The sequence below is a fragment of the Branchiostoma lanceolatum genome, chromosome 8 (assembly GCF_035083965.1).
Source record: "Branchiostoma lanceolatum isolate klBraLanc5 chromosome 8, klBraLanc5.hap2, whole genome shotgun sequence".
NCBI lineage: Eukaryota > Metazoa > Chordata > Leptocardii > Amphioxiformes > Branchiostomatidae > Branchiostoma > Branchiostoma lanceolatum.
In genome coordinates, this window is record NC_089729.1 from 18882643 (window position 1) to 18899686 (window position 17044).

Sequence of the window (17044 nt, forward strand, 5' to 3'; positions counted from 1 at the left end):
GAGAAATAACAAGGCATTTGGCAACCAAGGACGGCCACTGAGCCCCAGTCTGCCCCAGAGCCTCTAAACAAGGGTACCTGCCCAGCGTACTTATGATGTCCTAGCTGTAAGAAGATATCGGTAGCTATGTTCACCATTAAATATTGGTTCACCTGGTATATTCCGGACGAGACCACTTACTACAGTTATCCGGCAGCTCGCTGCAAGTATCCCAAACCAGAACCAGCACGTCTCCCTTGAAATGATGCCGATGGAGAAGACGGATGCCCAAAGTGTGTGGGTTTCAGACTCGCAACCTGTCATCCACCCTAAGCAAATCCGCGCGAATGCAACTGTGTCAACCCTCCTCACTTAGGTGTAGGAACTGACACGGTCATCTTACTCGAATATATCTGTATTTGTATCTGTACTGTATATGTATCTGTATCTGATAAAGATCACGAGTGATTGTCACACACTTCATCAAATGGTTTTTATTGTCAACAAAACACTCGCAGCCAAAGGCTGAATTGCGGTTTGTTTTACACAGTGCACCGCCACAATTAAAACAAGTCTTGTTTTCAATTACAAGTTAAAACAATAAAAAGCGTGATATATACTTGCGTTTTAAAATATACGACATTATCATAAAATCTTACATTAAATACATCTTACTTATAATGACATTAGCCTTGACACAAGCTTAAGAGTTCAAAAGTCTAACAATATGCGGAATGGCAGTGTTCTTAAAGCGGTCCGTTCTCGCGGAGATAGTGTTCAGCTTGTGACAGGACCTGGTGGTTCGTCCACTGGTCTCTCCTCTCGTCGGAGGAAGCCACTCTCTGAAGGTGTTGGGTTTTAGTAGACCACGGCCGAACTTCAGGATCAGATGCTCACGTCTTTCCTGGAGTGTGGGAAGGCCTAGGGAGCAGCGTGCCTCTCGGTACCGAGTGTAGTTACTGCCGAGAATGATACGGCATGCTCTGCGCTGAACGTTCTCTATCTGTGACGACTGCGTAGCTGTCAGTCCGGGACTCCATACGGGGCATGCGTATTCGCACAGCGGGCGTACATAGCTTATGTACACTGTCGTCAGGTCGGGCACTGGCAGTTTGAGGCGCCGTAGAAGGAAGAGTCGTTTGCTACTCTGGCTGGTGATATGACTTACATGGGCGTTCCATTTAAGGTCCGACTGCACTATGACCCCAAACAACTTAGCAACATAGACTTCTTGGAGGGCGTGACCATCAATATATAAGGTTGGGAGGGGAGGGGGGACTTTTGTGAAATACACATGCATAGCTTTGCATTTTCTCAGGTGCAGTTTCATGTGGCCGTCTGTAGTCCATTGTTCCAGGGCATTGAGGTCGCGTTGGAGGAGTGAGGTTTCGCGCACGAGCCTACTTTCTATCAGTGTAAGGTCGTCCACGAACTTCCAATTCTTCGTTCGGGTATTGTTGACGGTGCTGTTGATCACTTACTACAGTTGAAAGCGATCAAGCACAAATTTGTGCTCCACATGCATGTGACCATGGATGTAATGTGATCATGCCGGCCGTTAAAAAATGACAATGTGTTTGTTTTCACTAGAACGTTTTCCCTATTTGGTCGTGGAGCACACCGCTGGTGTACCAGACTCTTAGCCCAGGGGCTGCCACCGACACTAATTATGCTAATAAGTCTGTAAGGTGTGGCACAAACCGCTCTTCCGAAAAAATGTACTCACTCCCCGAAAACAAGATTTTCACAGGAACCTACTACTAGTACCAGTATTAAAGATGGTAGAGATTTTTGTTGCCTAATATCCCGAATATCAATTTGTAACAGTCGTTAAAAAATACTCCTTACAAAATTTCATAAGTTAGATTTGAGCAAGGATTTTAACCTTCCTAATTTAAGGTACACAGGTGATGCAAGCTCCGCCTGTTTTGACACTGTCGCCAAGAGCAACATGATATACGTCAATTGCTTTGGGGTTTGTCCAATCGCAGCGGTTGTTTCAGAGTCCACCATTGTGCATCTCAGCTTGGTGCACACAGAGCATTCTGTTATCCGTCAGTTGTGTCGTGTTTACCTGGAGAAGGGTTTGTTGCTGTGTTTATCCCTATCCTATTCTGCCTTCCGACTCGATATGGCTATAATGAAGGTTCTTCTGGGCGCGGCATTGCTGTATGTGGGTAAGTTTGGCATAAAATTGGAACGACATTTTTAGCGTTGTGAATTCAAGCACTGGTTCAACGTTAGCGTTCAAGATGGCCGACATACAAGTACACGCAGTTATGTGTCTAAAATCTGCGTTACTGTTAGATACATGACTGGAGCGATTCCTATACCAGAGTTGACAGTTCCCATGAGATGAGTTTTCAATTCGTCTGTCACGTCGCTTTATGTTAACTACCAAGACGTCCGGACCGAGGTAGCCATGTGTGCGTCATCATGTTTTGGAAGCAGACGCCTACCACGGCAGACCGAGAAAGTGCGAAATGGAACGAAAGGGAACGAAATGGAACGAACTAAAACCACTCACTTCTGTATTTAGAATACTTCCTGTTCCGGTCTACTCCTTATATTTCGCTATCTACTGGTATTTCATTTCATAATGTTACATATGTTGTTTTAGTTCGTTCCATTTCGTTCCATTTCGTTCCATTTTGTACTTTCTGGGGACCCCTTCAGACGGATGCTTTGTCCTTTTGTTGATAATGTGTAAATACTTCCCTAGGGCATGTAATGACCTTAACAATGACTGGTTTCGTAGACTGATACTTAACAACACACATTTGCGAATGTAGATACTTTTCTGACATATCTGTGGCATTTAATTTGCTCTTTTTGTTGCAAACGCCTGCATCTTGAAAAAAGAAAATACTTGAGCTTCACCTTCTTGATAGGTAAAAGTCACAGAATGAGGAAAGATAGAACGGCTGTTCCCGATTGCGTTACTCGATATCTTAATATCATTTGGCGATTTGTACCGTTTCTGTGATAAATGGGCGCATCAATACTGTACTGTACCTAACTAGACCGTGTACGCACAGAAACTAGAAATCTCCGGGCCTTCCAGTTTCGGTCCTTGTTCGGTATGCAGGGCTCAGCAGACCAATGCATCCCATATCCCAACCCCATCCCATCTCGGATAATACGTAGGAATGTGAAACAAACAAAAAACAACATTATCATAGTTGATGAACTATTTTCTTATTCTACTTTTAAAAGGTTTGTGTACATTGGTACGTTTGCTGAGGCAACAGAAACTTCATTTCACGAACCACATCCTTAAAACAGATTCAAAAGTATAAAAGAAGCATTTCACTAATCTCCAAGCAGAGCCAACGGTTGCAAAGACCGTATCCAAAAAGCAGAAGGAGTTTTTACGTGATGATTTACCACATTTGTGGAAGGGTTTGACATAATAGGTGACTATCACCTTTTCAATATGTCAACCCAGATCAGACTGTAAGGTTTGGATCATCGCATACCGGGGCATGCCCCTTCTCTTTTTCGAAAGGTGTGGTGGGTTCTTTTACGTGCGCTGGGTGTGGCTCTCCCCAATCACGGGACCTCCATTTAACGTTCTATCCGAGGGACGTCCCTAACCTAGATTAGTACTCATTCACACCTGAGCGAAGTGAGAAAAGTCGTGTTAAGTGCCGTTTCCGAGGGCACAACTTCGACATGTCCAATAGTTTGAACATGTTTCTGTGCACAACCCGGGATTAGATCCCGGGTCCCATTGTTTGGCAGCAACCCGCTCTACCACTTGCCTCACAAGACGCCACTCCAGACTGTAATTCTAGACGGTGTAATCTCTGCTTGATATTTGCATTGCTAGCACGGCTGTATATCGTATAAAGGGCAATGTGTTTTACTGGGATTAACTCTAAGCGGTGCAATGGCAACCTTTTTCATAACGATGTACACACAGACGTTTATATATGTACATTTTGCTTCCGTACGTTTTGTGCTTAGTCATGCGAAGTTTTTATGTGTTATGAACCTTTGTGAACGATGTTGTGATATCGGTCTTACTACGTTTGAGAAAGTCAACGTTACGGAGTTTTAGTCAGTACAGTAGTCTAATAAAGACCGGTCGAACTTCTATATCGACATATTGAGAATAGTATTAATGAGTATTTTACAAGGTTAGCAAAACATGCATACAAACATATGCAAGAATATATAAGAATACATAAGAATATATTATATAACAATATATTACATAACATATTATATAAGAATATATTATATAAGAATATATTATATAAGAATATATCTCTCTAGGTCTTGGACAGCTTTTAAGATAGGTACTGATGTACGGTGCATATCGGGTGACAAACCAGGTACAATGTTTGAATTTTTTACAACTTGATACACTCTAAGGATATTCTCGTTCTAAGTGCACCGTATCGTACAAGAAATCTAAACTGAATTAAGTTAATAATTCAATAATCTATCCCAACGCATCAATGATGCTAACGTAATTCTGTCATTTTCAGCAGATTTATGTTTTTAAATGTAAAGGGTGGTCCCTTCAGTGAAAGTAACCGATTTCCAAGGGAGTTCTTACAAAATCATTAAAAAAAATCAGGATACATTATTGTTAGATCAGCATTCAATTAATGACAAACTTGGTGTGCAAATTCTGAGCCAAGTCCTCATTTTACAACGCATTGGTCCGCACACATAATTTACGTCTGGTGTTTCTTTATAGTTTTATATACCCTTAATTTGTTGTCTTTAAGCCATGGCTGAGACCTGTCCAGGATACTACACTTCTGACGTCCTCGGCATCAAGGTGTGGGTGCCCGCGTTTGACTGCCCCACGCTGCTGGACGACCCCAGCTCCAAGTTCTGCTGCGGAACGAAGGACAACCCGCACTGCTGTGGCGACTGTGCCCAGTCTATCACCAGTGCCTGCATCACTGGTGGGGCCGTCAGGTAAGGACAACACACACACACACACACACACACACATACACACAGGCACACACACACACACACATACACACACACACACACACACACACACAGACAGACACACAAAACACACACATACATAAACACACATACACACACACACACACATACATAAACACACATACACACACACACACACGCAGGCACACACACACAGACAGACACACAAAACACACACACTCTCACGCACACACATAAAACACAGACACACACACACACTTACACATACACGCACACACACATAAAACACAGACACACACACAGACACACACATACACATATACGCACACACACGCAAAATCGTTCTGGTGCGAATTCATGACAAACAGAACTAAGAAAAATTAAGTCCCGTCGAAGCTGAAGCTCCTTCCCGGAGCCAACAACACAACGCACAATATACACAGCCGATAATACGAGTCCGAGTGGTCCCTCATTTCCGGTCCCCAGAAAGTTCAAAATGCAACCAAATGGACGAAATGGAACGACATAAAACAGCATATGTAACATTATGAAATTTTTCGTTCCATTTCGTTCCATTTCGTTCTATTTCGCACTTTCTTGGGACCCCTGAGTCCTGATTGTTGTCCGGCTCCCTCCCACAGCAACGAGACGTTCGATGGCCTGCTGATCGGCGGGGTCGTGCTCCTGGTCGCCCTGCTGGTCTCCTGCTGCGTGTGCTGCTGTCGCGGCTGTTGTGGCCCCCGCCAGCCCGCCGTCACCGTCGTGCAGGGTTCGTGACGCACAAGCTGATGTCGTAGGGTCTCACTCAATACCGAAAACAACCGAAAACGACCCGAAAACAAACGAAAACAATGTTCTTTTAACCGAAAACAGTTGTTTTCGGTAATAAGAGAATTTTCACAAAGTACCGAAAACAACAAACAAGTAAACTATTGAAAAACAATGCCATGGCGACGATGGCCCTTGAGTGCATGACGTACAGATAAGGTCCTCATTATTATTCCATATTATGACAAGTTGTTGAAATGATGAATTGTAAGCACAAATTGCAAGATTTTAATTTCAAGATTGTATTGTATGTAGCATGTCTTTTTTAAAATATAGGTAATTTTATGAAGATCAAAATGGACCATTTTTAAGATGTCAGGGAATGATTTACCGGTGTTTTTATTCATTTTCTATTTAGTTTTAAAAAAAAACACGTTTTAGCCTCAGCATAGGCTGTTTAGGTTTGTGATCGGTTGCCGTGTTGGTTTTAGTTCTTTCCAGTATCAAATGGATACTTAATGAATCCCCCCCCCAAAAAAAAAAACTGAAAACACCTTTCAGTTCTTTTCTGTTGTTTTCGGTATTTAGTGAGACCGTAGTCGTAGACTAGCATGGTTGAGATGTGAAGAAGAAAATAGCTGGAATTCTATATTTTTGTGATTCTTTTAAAACTCGCGTTGACACAGCTTTTAAATACTCACACCTCAGCGACGAATGGACTACAGAACGATGTAACCTAGCGGCCCAGACTTAAAACTTAGCGTGAAGAACAAACAGATATGTTAACCGATGTTTTGATTTACATATTGCATATCCGAATTTTAACCCCAAAAAAGACTTTGCAGTCTTTAAGAAAGAATTTCCCCAATGCAATCAAACATTGCACTATCCCAAGTCACTAATGCACTCTGGGAAGGGGTAAGATAGACCACACCCGCCACATGCCATTCTGGTGCCACCCATATCTTAACCCGAACAGAGGGCAAAGTGATGTGGGCTTTGGTACTGTTTAAGTTCGTCAACTGTTAGACTTTCAATATTCTTTGCCCATGGTATTTCATGTCTGTTCGTTATATCAATATTGTTGACGTTCTTATGTGTGTCTCTCCTTAGCCTGTATACTTGCATATTCAGACGATGTGTAAGTGTTGAAATTGGTCCATGCACAGCTGTTGACCATTCCTCGTGTGTGATTCCTTACCGCGTTTCTATCGCCCCCTTGCGGCTGCTGGCAGAACGACTGACTTTGTCCTTCACTAGTAGTGGACTCCTTTTCCGTCCTCAGCTTCTACAAGCTGTTATACTTCGAGACTACAAACATACCGAGTCTATATTCTTCTCTTACTTACCGCTCACGTGACCACCAACGTATTCTTTGACCGTGAGTCATCAAGATTCCTTGTCAGCGTGACTGGACATACATGTTCAGGACGGCCATGCATGCTTCAGAATAGAATGAAAGCAGCATCATCATCATCATCATATACAATCAAAGTGTGATACTAAAGCTTTCAGTTTTGGGGAGGGAAGAAGTCTAAGAAAGCATTTGCCATGCTGTTGCTCAATTCATAGCTTTGTCTTTAAAAAGTGTGTTTCTTTCTCTGATTCGTGTTGATTTTTATTTTCTGCATTTTCCAGGTAATCCGATTGTGATTCCACATGTGGGTACAGCTGGGGGACCCCCGCCCTATACCCAGATGCAGTAGTGGCAAACGGAGAGCCTATAACTGATAGTATCAGCTGAGACTTGTGCATCCGCATCTGTGGAGCCGCTTTTAGTTGTTTTCAGTTTGAGTTTTACCAGTTTGTTATAACGCTATGATGTAGATTTAATATGGTGTCACTATGGTGTATCAGTTATTGGCATCGCTTCCTGGTAGTAAAGGATGTATATTGAGCAGAGTAACTGTAGTATAGCTTACATACAAGCTCAGAGACGTTCTATTTTGATTTACATAAAAGACTAAATGTCTGCCTGATGAAACTATTGGTGTTTATTTCCGTACACGTTGCGACAGTGTTCGTTTAGAAGTTGGTATGAATTGCTTTTGGCCATAACCAGCGTGTCATGTGTGACCGTATCATACCTTATAGATCATAAATAGATATTGTCAAGTATGAGAAAAAGAAGTACTGCTTTTGGAATGTATTCATAGGAAAATACATTTTTTGTGACAGCCTGGCAGCCAATAATTAATTATCATAAGCCAATAAGCCGATGTAGCTTAAAATGCCTGTTATTTGGTGATAGGAATAATTGTGGTTTCTTTTTTTGTATAATCGCTTATTTTGTTGATTAAATCGCGATGGTTTCTAAACAAACCCGTGTGTTCTCTTATTGACTTCTTGTGATAATCCTGGTCAACCCAAGACTCTACTATTTTTCAAAGATACATGTAAGTGGTCTATTTTCTGATATAGATGCACGGATACGAAGTTAGTATTTTCAATTCGATATTTCATTTCGTTATGCATGCCATTAATAATAATTCAACGGTAACGAGAAAAAGTAGTTTTACAGTACCTCCCACCCCTCGCTGAGGTTGGTACGCCCCTATAATGCTGTGCTGATAAATTGCTGAGTCTGACCAAGAACGTCGTTCCCTAGTATAGGGGAGACTAAAGAGTTACAATAAATGCCATTGATGCATGTAGCCCTATGGGGAAGTTAAGAAAAAGAAGGTGTCATTATCTCAGGAATCAAAACAACAGACTTACAAACACAAATCATGACATTTGCATAATTAATGAGAAAACTGTAAAATACCTTAGTGGGAAGTGATGGCATATTCGCCCTTGTGACATATATGGGATAATTAATGCACTACCAAAAATGATTTTTCTTGTTTTTTCTAGTTTTCTTGTTTTTACTTAATTCGTGGACAAATTTTCTTGAATGAAGAACTTCCATGAAAATGATAATAATAAATAAGAAAAGCACAAGGGACCATTCCAAGAATCTTGTCATGTAAATTCTCACAACAAGAAACATTTTCTTATTTTCTTAGATAAAGAAATAATTTCTATAAAGGATTTTCTCTCATAAGAATTTTCTAGAAATTGAAGTTAAAAGTTCTTGTTTTTCTTGTATGGAGAATCTATTTCTTGCCATGTATAAGAAAATACAAGAATTTTTCTCTCCCCTATCTTCTTTTTCTAGTAGTAAGAAAAAACAAGAATTCAAAATTATGAAAACAAGTAACAACTAGAATTTTATTCTTGAGTGTTCTTTATTTTCATATCAAGAAACCTTGAGAAAGAAATTCTTGATTTTCTTGGGATGTTTAAGAAAATAGAAGAATTTTCTTCTTGCCTTTCTTGAGGTATCCTGCTTAGAAAAACAAGAATTTTCAAGATATTTAAGCTAGAAGACAAAGTTCGAGTCATAAATAGAATAATATTCTTGAATGTTCTTGATTTTCGTATCAAGAACCTTTGAGAAAAAAAAAATTCTTGCTTTTCTTGGGATGTTTAAGAAAATAGAAGAATTTTCTTCTTGCCTTTCTTGGGGTATCCTGCTTAGAAAAACAAGAATTTTCAAGACATTTAAACTAGAAGACAAAGTTCGAGTCAAAACTAGAATAATATTCTTGAATGTTCTTGATTTTCGTATCAAGAAACTTTGAGGAATGCATTTCTTGTTTTTCTTGATAATAATACTTTAAGAAATACAAGAAATACTTTGAAATTCTTATTTGAAGTCGTATAATATAATGGTTGTTTCCCGGCTAACTCCTGATTGGTGGTTTCAAATGCCACAGGCAGTTGACAGCAGGGCCAAAGCTCTGAGAAGTTCATGCCTTCAAGTGCTGTTCACTTCTAGTTCTATTTTGTATTAATCGAAGACTCAAGTCGGTTTCAAAGTCAAAACCCAGGTACAAGAGAACATATACAAGATGGGGATCATGGTCTGAACCTGCAGCAAATGCCAAATTTTGCACGGAAACACTGGATAGCAGTATGGAAAAGGTAAGTGCCCCCCTCCCCACCCGACTGTATGAAAGTCAGCTCAAAAAAAAAGTCAAAGGGCCCCTGGATGGTTAAATCGTCAAAAGCATCAAGCATTAGAGGTAATGATAAGTATAGCCTCTTTGGGTCCAACTCAAAACATCTTTTTGGCCGATGAATTAATAGATTTTAATCAAAAAGCGATCCGCACACATTGGAAGATTACATTCCACCTCTGAGGGGTGGACTATTTTAAACGTATTGTTTCTGGAAAACATATGTAAGGATAGGTTAAAGAATGATAAAACATATGATGTGTTTTGTGAAGAAATCAATTCAATTGGAACTTTCAAATCTAGAAGCTGGAAGTTAGTTAGCTCAACTCAGAAAGTAAAAATTAATGACATAGTCTTCATTTTTCCCCCAGATGTTGGAAGATGCCAATGGGAATGCCAATGTCAACAGAAATGGGCTTGAAGGGTTTGATTTCCATAGTCGAAGATGATCATCTGTCAACACTGAAAAGTCAGATGAGGCTGCTCTACACCACCTTCCAAGACGATAAAGAATTATATATTATGAAATATATCATGTAATAAATCATATAGCATGTTAATTACATAGCAGTTTGTAATCTTTATGTTCTTTCAGTTTCAGTAGGCTTTGTATCAAAATTAGTTTTGGTATTTGTACAACAATATAGTATATAATGTATATTATTATTATACCTATTATTTTTGAAAAAATACACTGTAAAGCTTTGCCAATGTCATTTTTTTATACCAGACTCCACAATTTACAGAAATATTAAGCCATCAACATGTCATTTTAACTGTAACTCTTGTAAGAACATCAGTCTTAAGAGTAAGAAAACATTTCTAGGTAGCAAGAATTGTGTTCTTGATGTAAGAAAAGTATTCTTGTTGTAAGAAGATTAATCTAAGAAGTAAGCAAACGTTTCTTGACAGCAAGAATTGTGCTCTTGGTGGAAGAAAAGTATTCTTGGTGTAAGAATATTAATCTTAGAAGTAAGAAAAAAATTCTTGGCAGCAAGAATTGTGCTCTTGATATAAGAAAAGTATTCTTGTAAGAAGATTAATCTTAGAAGTAAGCAAACATTTCTTGGCAGCAAGAATTGTGCTCTTGATGTAAGAAAAATATTCTTGGTGTAAGAATATTAATCTTAGAAGTAAGAATACATTTCTTGGTAGCAAGAATTCTGCTCTTGATGTAAGAAAAGCATTCTTGTTGTAAGAAGATCGATTATAGAAGTAAGAAAACATTTCTTGGTAGCAAGAATTCTGCTCTTGATATAAGAAAAGTATTCTTGGAGTAAGAAGATTAATCTTAGAAGTAAGAATACATTTCTTGGTAGCGAGGATTGTGCTCTTGATATAAGAAAAGTATTATTGGTATAAGAATATTAATCTTAGAAGTAAGCAAACATTTCTTGGTAGCAAGAATTGTGCTCTTGATGTAAGAAGATTAATCTTAGAAGTAAGAAAACATTTCTTGGCAATAAACAATCTTTGCTCTTGATGCAAGAAAAGTATGCTTATTGTAAGAAGATCAATCTTAGAAGTAAGAAAGCATTTTCTAGGCAGCAAGAATTATGTTCTTGAGGTGAGAAAAATATTCTTTGTATAAGAAGATCAGCTCTAGAGGTAAGAAAGTATTTCTAGGCGATAACAATTTTTTTCCCCTGAAGCGAGAAAAGGATTCTTGATGTAAGAAGATAAATCTTGATGTAAGAAAACATTTCTCAGCAATAAGCATGTTTGGTCTTGAAGTGAGGAAAATATTCTTAGTGTAAGAACCTAAATCTTGAAAATAAGAAAGCAGTTCTAGGTATTAAGATTGCAGGTCTTAAGTAGAGAAATGCATTCTTGTTAAAAGAACAAAAAACTTGAAAAGAAGAAAGGATTTCTTGGCTGTAAGAATTTTGGTCTTGAAGTAAGAAAAGACGTGTTGGTATAAGAACCTAAATCTTAGAAATAAGAAAGTAGTTCTTGCTATCAAGAATTTTGGTCTTAAGAAGAGAAGTGCATTCTTTTATTAAGAACATAAAAGCTAGCAGTAAGAAACAATTTCTAGGCAGTAAAGTTTTGGTCAGGAATACCAGCCTTTAAGTGAGAAATTAATTCTTAGTATAAGAACCTCAGATCCATGTGTCTGAATCAAGAATATACATAGAAAAAAAATCTTACTGCAAGAATTACTTTCCGGCAGTAACCAAGGTCATTTTTATAAGAAAGATTTTCTTACTACAAGAAAAAGCTCAGTAAGTAAAAAAATTGCTTAATTCGTGGACAAAACCTTTTTCTTGAATACAGAAAAAATTGCTTGCATGAAGTAATATTTTTCTGTATGTAAGAAAAAACTAGAATACAAGAAATGGCATTTTTGGTAGTGTGGTTATTTTTTGCAAAATATGTGATTTGGAAAGAAGATATAATAAATTCACGTAAATTAAGTTGACTCAGAGTATATATAAAAGAGACTTCTTTACAGATAATTTCTGTAGTAATGAGACAAAATGACTTGGTGAAGGTATGAGGTCGTGGAATTCTAGTTTTAATTACTAAATTTATTTTGCTGGCACATTCACGTACTAAGAGCAAATTCACTGTATAGTTATACAGGGCACTAACAATAATAATAACTAACAGTCGTTTTATGCCAAGTTCTCCTTTGTAGCCTGACAACATCGCACTTCTGTCAGCCCCTCCACTAGTCAAGCCCCGAGAAGTGTGGAGGGGCTCTACATAGACCTCTAGACAGATTGTGTTATACACAGTACTCCTTAGCAGTCAGAGACACATCAATGTTTCCCATTATCATTCTTAGAGTTAGAGGTTAAAATGGAGTGTTCACAGTTGTTTTTAGTTCAGTTCAAATAAGGGGGTAGGTAGACAGAAGACAGAACAAGACATTTTTGCGGTGGTTTGAAGTTCACGATGAAGAGGTTACCACGAAAACCGTGAACATTATACCACCACGAAAAGGTATGAGTGAAATTCCCCCCTCCCCAACCCAGTAGTCTCCAGGACCCGTCCCTCCATCCTAGGATGGAAATTTGCTTGTAAGACAGACAGAAAGTTCACTCAAATTGTAAAAAAAAAAACTGAACTTCATGACATGAAACTGATGGAAATGCCAAAAAGTAAGCTTAAAATGACAGATTTATCGGAGAAAATTAACAACATTAGCTCCATAACATTGACTGCGCCGGAAAAGGTTTAAAGCAGGAGACAGCCCTGCTCCGGCCGACCCTTCTGAAATGTTGAGTTTCTTCATGCCAGTCCGTGGCATTTGCATGTACTATATACTATGATGCTGCTACTTGTGTCAGGGGGTCTTCCAGGTAATCTGCCAGGGCCTTTGCCTATAGGGACACAGTGATGATAAGTTAAACACAATAACCATGCACATAACATTCTCAAAGTTCATATACAGTACAAAGGTATATAGCAAGTTTTGCGTTACTATGGTTTAAAAAAAGACTAGAAAAAAATCCACAAACACTTAAAAGTTCTCAATGAAAGATTACATATAACTTAATAATATAAGGAAGCCAGTTACAAGTTCAAGGAAGTAAAATTTTCATACATTTATAAGTCTCTATAGAATTTTCTTGAAACTTTTTAGCGACAAAACAACACAAGCTGACATTCACCTTCCGAAAGTAAATAGCAGATGACACAAGCCAGTGCAATGTAATTTGGATCTTTATTTTGCTTAGCCTCTACTATTAGTACCAGGCTTGAGATGTGGCTGGAATCAGTAGAAATCAGCCAAAAAGGCAGATAACATACCAGATGAGTTGGTCGACCAATAAATACAGTTTACCATGCCGGAAGCCTGTCGGCAGTCGCCTTCTTCAGGCGTGCTAAACTGTACTTTTTGGCCGGCCAACTCATTTGGTATGTTATCTGTCAATTTTGGTCGATTTCTACTCTTTGCAGCCACAACTGTAGCCTGGTAGAGGCTAAGCATAATGAAGATCGGATGTGCTGCAAACAATGTTCTTGGTAGTATAACTTTAGAACAACAACTACTGCAGCCTACCTTTGCCTTTAGCATCCCGAAGCCCACAGCCTTCTCAGCGTAGATACAGAGCAGTAGGTTAGACACCTGTGTGATCGCAACTCTGCCATCCTGGGGGCATAGAACACAGAAGAACATGTGAGATTTTATTTATTTATTTGATTTACCACATTTGTGGAAGGTTTGACATAACAGGTGACTATCACCTTTTCAAGATGTCAACCCAGACCAGACTGTAAGGTTTGGACCATTGCACACCAGGGCATGCCCCTTCCCTTTTTTGAAAGGTGTGGTGGGTTCTTTTACGTGCGCGGGGTGTGACTCTCACCAAACACGGGACCTCCATTTAACATCCTATCCGAGGAACGTCCCTAACCCTAGATGAGATAGGTACTCATTTACACCTGAGTGAAGTGAGGAAAGTCATGTAAAGTGCCTTTCCAAAGGGCAAAACGTCGGACATGTCTTTGGGCACAACCCGATTAGATCCCGGGTCCTATTGTTTGACAGCCGTGCGCTCTACCACTTGCGCCACATGGCGCCACCTTTCCATTTGCTGCTGTCCAATCCATGTGAGATTGGTTACGTCAGCTGGTCAAGCCAGATATGACTTCCCGACCATCCCCTAACCACGGATGGGAGTGGTTCAGAAGCTAGGTCAGCTGTGGTTGGCAGGTGTTTGGCTACATCATGATCAGAATGTATTGATTAGAAATGTTCAAAACATTCAGATAGGATGGGAGGTCTTGATCTGGACCGGGTTGCAATTGGCTGGTGGTTAGGAGTACAAAATGTAAGTCTATAGTGGTCAGGTTGTGTTTGGGAGTCAAATTTGACTCAAAACTGGTCAGACTGCTCCTAATCTACATGAACTGCCAACCATGCCATGGTTGGCTGGTGGTTGGGAGTCATGTTTGGCTATAACCGACCGACTTTAGGTAAGAGTATATAAATGGAATTAGTGTTCATGCTTGTATGACAAGTACTTGCATGAATACAATAGCAAGGGAGCAGGTATTACAAAAGACTGCACTTTAATCATAAATCACATTCAAAAACAATATTTGGTGATAAAGGAGCTATGCAACCATTATCTTCTTGCAAGTCACCAAGACTACAAAGAGCAGCATTATCAGGGGAATGGGAATCACACAAAGTGTTAATGAAGTGTTATTAATGTTACAACTTATGAAGTGTTATTAGAGTAACAACTTACAATAATAGAAATCTGAAGTACCATTGATAATGATATGGTCCACCAGGAGTTGTAGGAATTTTGTAGGAAAAAAATGAAAGGGGAAGCATGCATTTTGAGAGAGCAGAACAACCAAGGACAGGGATGATATCAGGGGGGCTGGTGTTTCCACCTTCTACGGTGTGTAGTTTTTGAGGAGTATAAATTACCCCCAGTAATTTTAAGGCTTAATTCCCGAGGGGCAAAATTACTGAGACTGTTACAAAATTGAAGCCTGTGGCCACATGTGACATGGTACTAGTAGCATCTCTGGTCAATCAGAATTCAATGCTTTTCAGATCATGATCTACTCCCCTGGAAGGGCATGGTTAGGGCATGGTGGCGCAGCGCCCCTGTAACCCTCTTTAGAAAAAGCCCTGGGCCACTGTATTACTAGTAACATTGGGATAGGAGAATTATATTTATTACTAAAAAGCTAAGTCAGTATCATCATCATGATATTTCTTGCCCCCAGATGACCCCGTGAGGAGAGGGGGGAGGTCCAAGGCTAAGGCGGGCAGGCCTCCAGCCTGGCATGGTAAGACTCAACGGTGGGAGCCGTCAGAACCGTGCCAGGCAGGGCATTCCACTGGGGAATGGTGCGGGGGAAATATGAATTTTGCTTGTGTCTGTCCTGGAATTGAGTGTTTGAAATTTGAGATGGTGATTCCCCCAGTATAAAATACATAATGTACTCTATATATAGTGTAAACATGTATACTAACCTTACAATCCAGAAGAACACATTCTAAGCAGTCTTCGTTGAACGCTGACCTTCCGTTCTTCTCGTACACAGCCCAGATGTTGCTGGCGATGGCGGCCGTGACACGGGCATCCTTGTCTCCGTACCCCGAGTACGCCAACAATGCTCCCTCTCCATTCAATAGGCTGTTATATTTGAATAGAGGAATACAAAAAAAGTTTTAAATATAATAAATTTTATTGAAATCTTTGATTTGACAACTCTAATTATAAAGTGCAAAGCAAGAACTGAGAAAGATTATAGAAAAAAGTGGTCAACAACTTGCAAGATATTATGTATTGCAAATATACAAACTACTTTGTGGACTATATCAGGCCACATATATTTGATGATATTCGTATTTCATTACATCATACCGTTTAAGTTTAAGGTCTCATTTATGTATTACTCCGAGTGGGTACCCTAAAAGAGTCCGTTGCCCCAAAAAATGAACGGCTGCATGTACATGTGTCTATATCGGTGTAAAAATCCCTTTTAGCTAGGCCAGCTGATATCAAGCGTCAAACTGATGAAAGCTTGTTTGTAACGGAAGAAATTAACAGCCGCACGCGAGGTCGGACGTCCACAGCCGGACATTGGCGGTAATTCGGTCGATCACTTTCAGCTGGAAAGTGCCTATTTAGGGGGTCTAGCTAAGTGCCGTTTTTAATTGCCATAAAAAGGTATTGTATGCCAGCTGGTAGTTGGCAATTTTTTCAAATGATCTAGGGTAGATGAGCTCAAGAGAGAATGAATGACATCGGTGCATTTCCTATAGCTTCATTACGAACGCGCCCATGTAAAACACGTTTTATAACATGTAAGCCTATGGGGCGGAGAAACTCATGAATGAGACCTTAAAGTTAGCAGAAACTCGCATTTAATTTTAATAAATATATACATGTAGTCCACTTCCCAAGACACAGATTAGCAACTTGTTATTTTGAAATCTTAAACAATTTTCCGTACATTATAGCCGCAACAACTGCCGTGCAATAAAGTTTGATATGAGATTTGATAACGTTACGTGTTATGTACACTAACTACACCCCTCCCCCAAAATACAACAGTTACTAAACCCTTTCTACATGCCCACTATACAACATATTCTCTACTCACAGCGTACACTGCACCCCTCCTGTGTTCGCCTGGCTTAGGACCTGTGTCAGCGCCTTAGGCTTCAACATTTCTGCACGAGAAACTTTCCTCACAAACTTTGGAAAACGCAAACGTCTGAATCTTCTTCTGACTTCACTTTCCTCGTGACTCTGAGTTTTACTTCCGGGTCAGTGACATTGAGGTCACTTGCACAATATTTTCAATCCGATTTCAACCGACTTTAGGCGCTAAAACTTATGTTCTTACACCTATACTGATTGTACCGTAGC

At 39.6% G+C, this 17044-nt stretch overlaps 2 protein-coding genes and 1 long non-coding RNA gene across 3 annotated transcripts; 2 read left to right on the plus strand and 1 right to left on the minus strand.

The window, feature by feature from the left end:
• Positions 1-1989: 1989 nt before the first annotated feature.
• LOC136440208 (uncharacterized) lies at positions 1990-8007 on the plus strand. The gene is made up of 4 exons (XM_066436100.1): positions 1990-2156; positions 4722-4917; positions 5559-5686; positions 7324-8007. Exons 1-4 carry the CDS (start codon positions 2111-2113, stop codon positions 7389-7391), a joined length of 438 nt encoding a protein of 145 aa, XP_066292197.1. The 5' UTR covers positions 1990-2110; the 3' UTR covers positions 7392-8007.
• A 1412-nt stretch (positions 8008-9419) lies between these two features.
• On the plus strand, positions 9420-11185 carry LOC136440210 (uncharacterized). Its single transcript, XR_010756637.1, has 2 exons — positions 9420-9654; positions 10061-11185. It is a non-coding gene; the product is annotated as an uncharacterized lncRNA (long non-coding RNA).
• Positions 11186-12186: 1001 nt separating this feature from the next.
• On the minus strand, positions 12187-16937 carry LOC136440209 (ragulator complex protein LAMTOR2-like). Its single transcript, XM_066436102.1, has 4 exons — positions 16776-16937; positions 15640-15802; positions 13702-13791; positions 12187-13018 (listed from the first exon to the last, which is right to left on the minus strand). Exons 1-4 carry the CDS (start codon positions 16841-16843, stop codon positions 12962-12964), a joined length of 378 nt encoding a protein of 125 aa, XP_066292199.1. The 5' UTR covers positions 16844-16937; the 3' UTR covers positions 12187-12961.
• Between the last annotated feature and the right edge of the window lie 107 nt (positions 16938-17044).

Coding starts and splice junctions, on each gene's coding strand:
- LOC136440208 (XM_066436100.1), top strand. CDS start 2,111: ATGGCTATAATGAAGGTTCTTCTGGGCGCGGCATTGCTGTATGTGG. Junction 4,918..5,558: donor ATCACTGGTGGGGCCGTCAG/GTAAGGACAACA, acceptor TCCCTCCCACAG/CAACGAGACGTTCGATGGCC. Junction 5,687..7,323: donor CGCCGTCACCGTCGTGCAGG/GTTCGTGACGCA, acceptor TGCATTTTCCAG/GTAATCCGATTGTGATTCCA.
- LOC136440209 (XM_066436102.1), bottom strand. CDS start 16,843: ATGTTGAAGCCTAAGGCGCTGACACAGGTCCTAAGCCAGGCGAACACA. Junction 15,803..16,775: donor GGAGGGGTGCAGTGTACGCT/GTGAGTAGAGAA, acceptor CAAATATAACAG/CCTATTGAATGGAGAGGGAG. Junction 13,019..13,701: donor TCGGGATGCTAAAGGCAAAG/GTAGGCTGCAGT, acceptor GTGTCCCTATAG/GCAAAGGCCCTGGCAGATTA.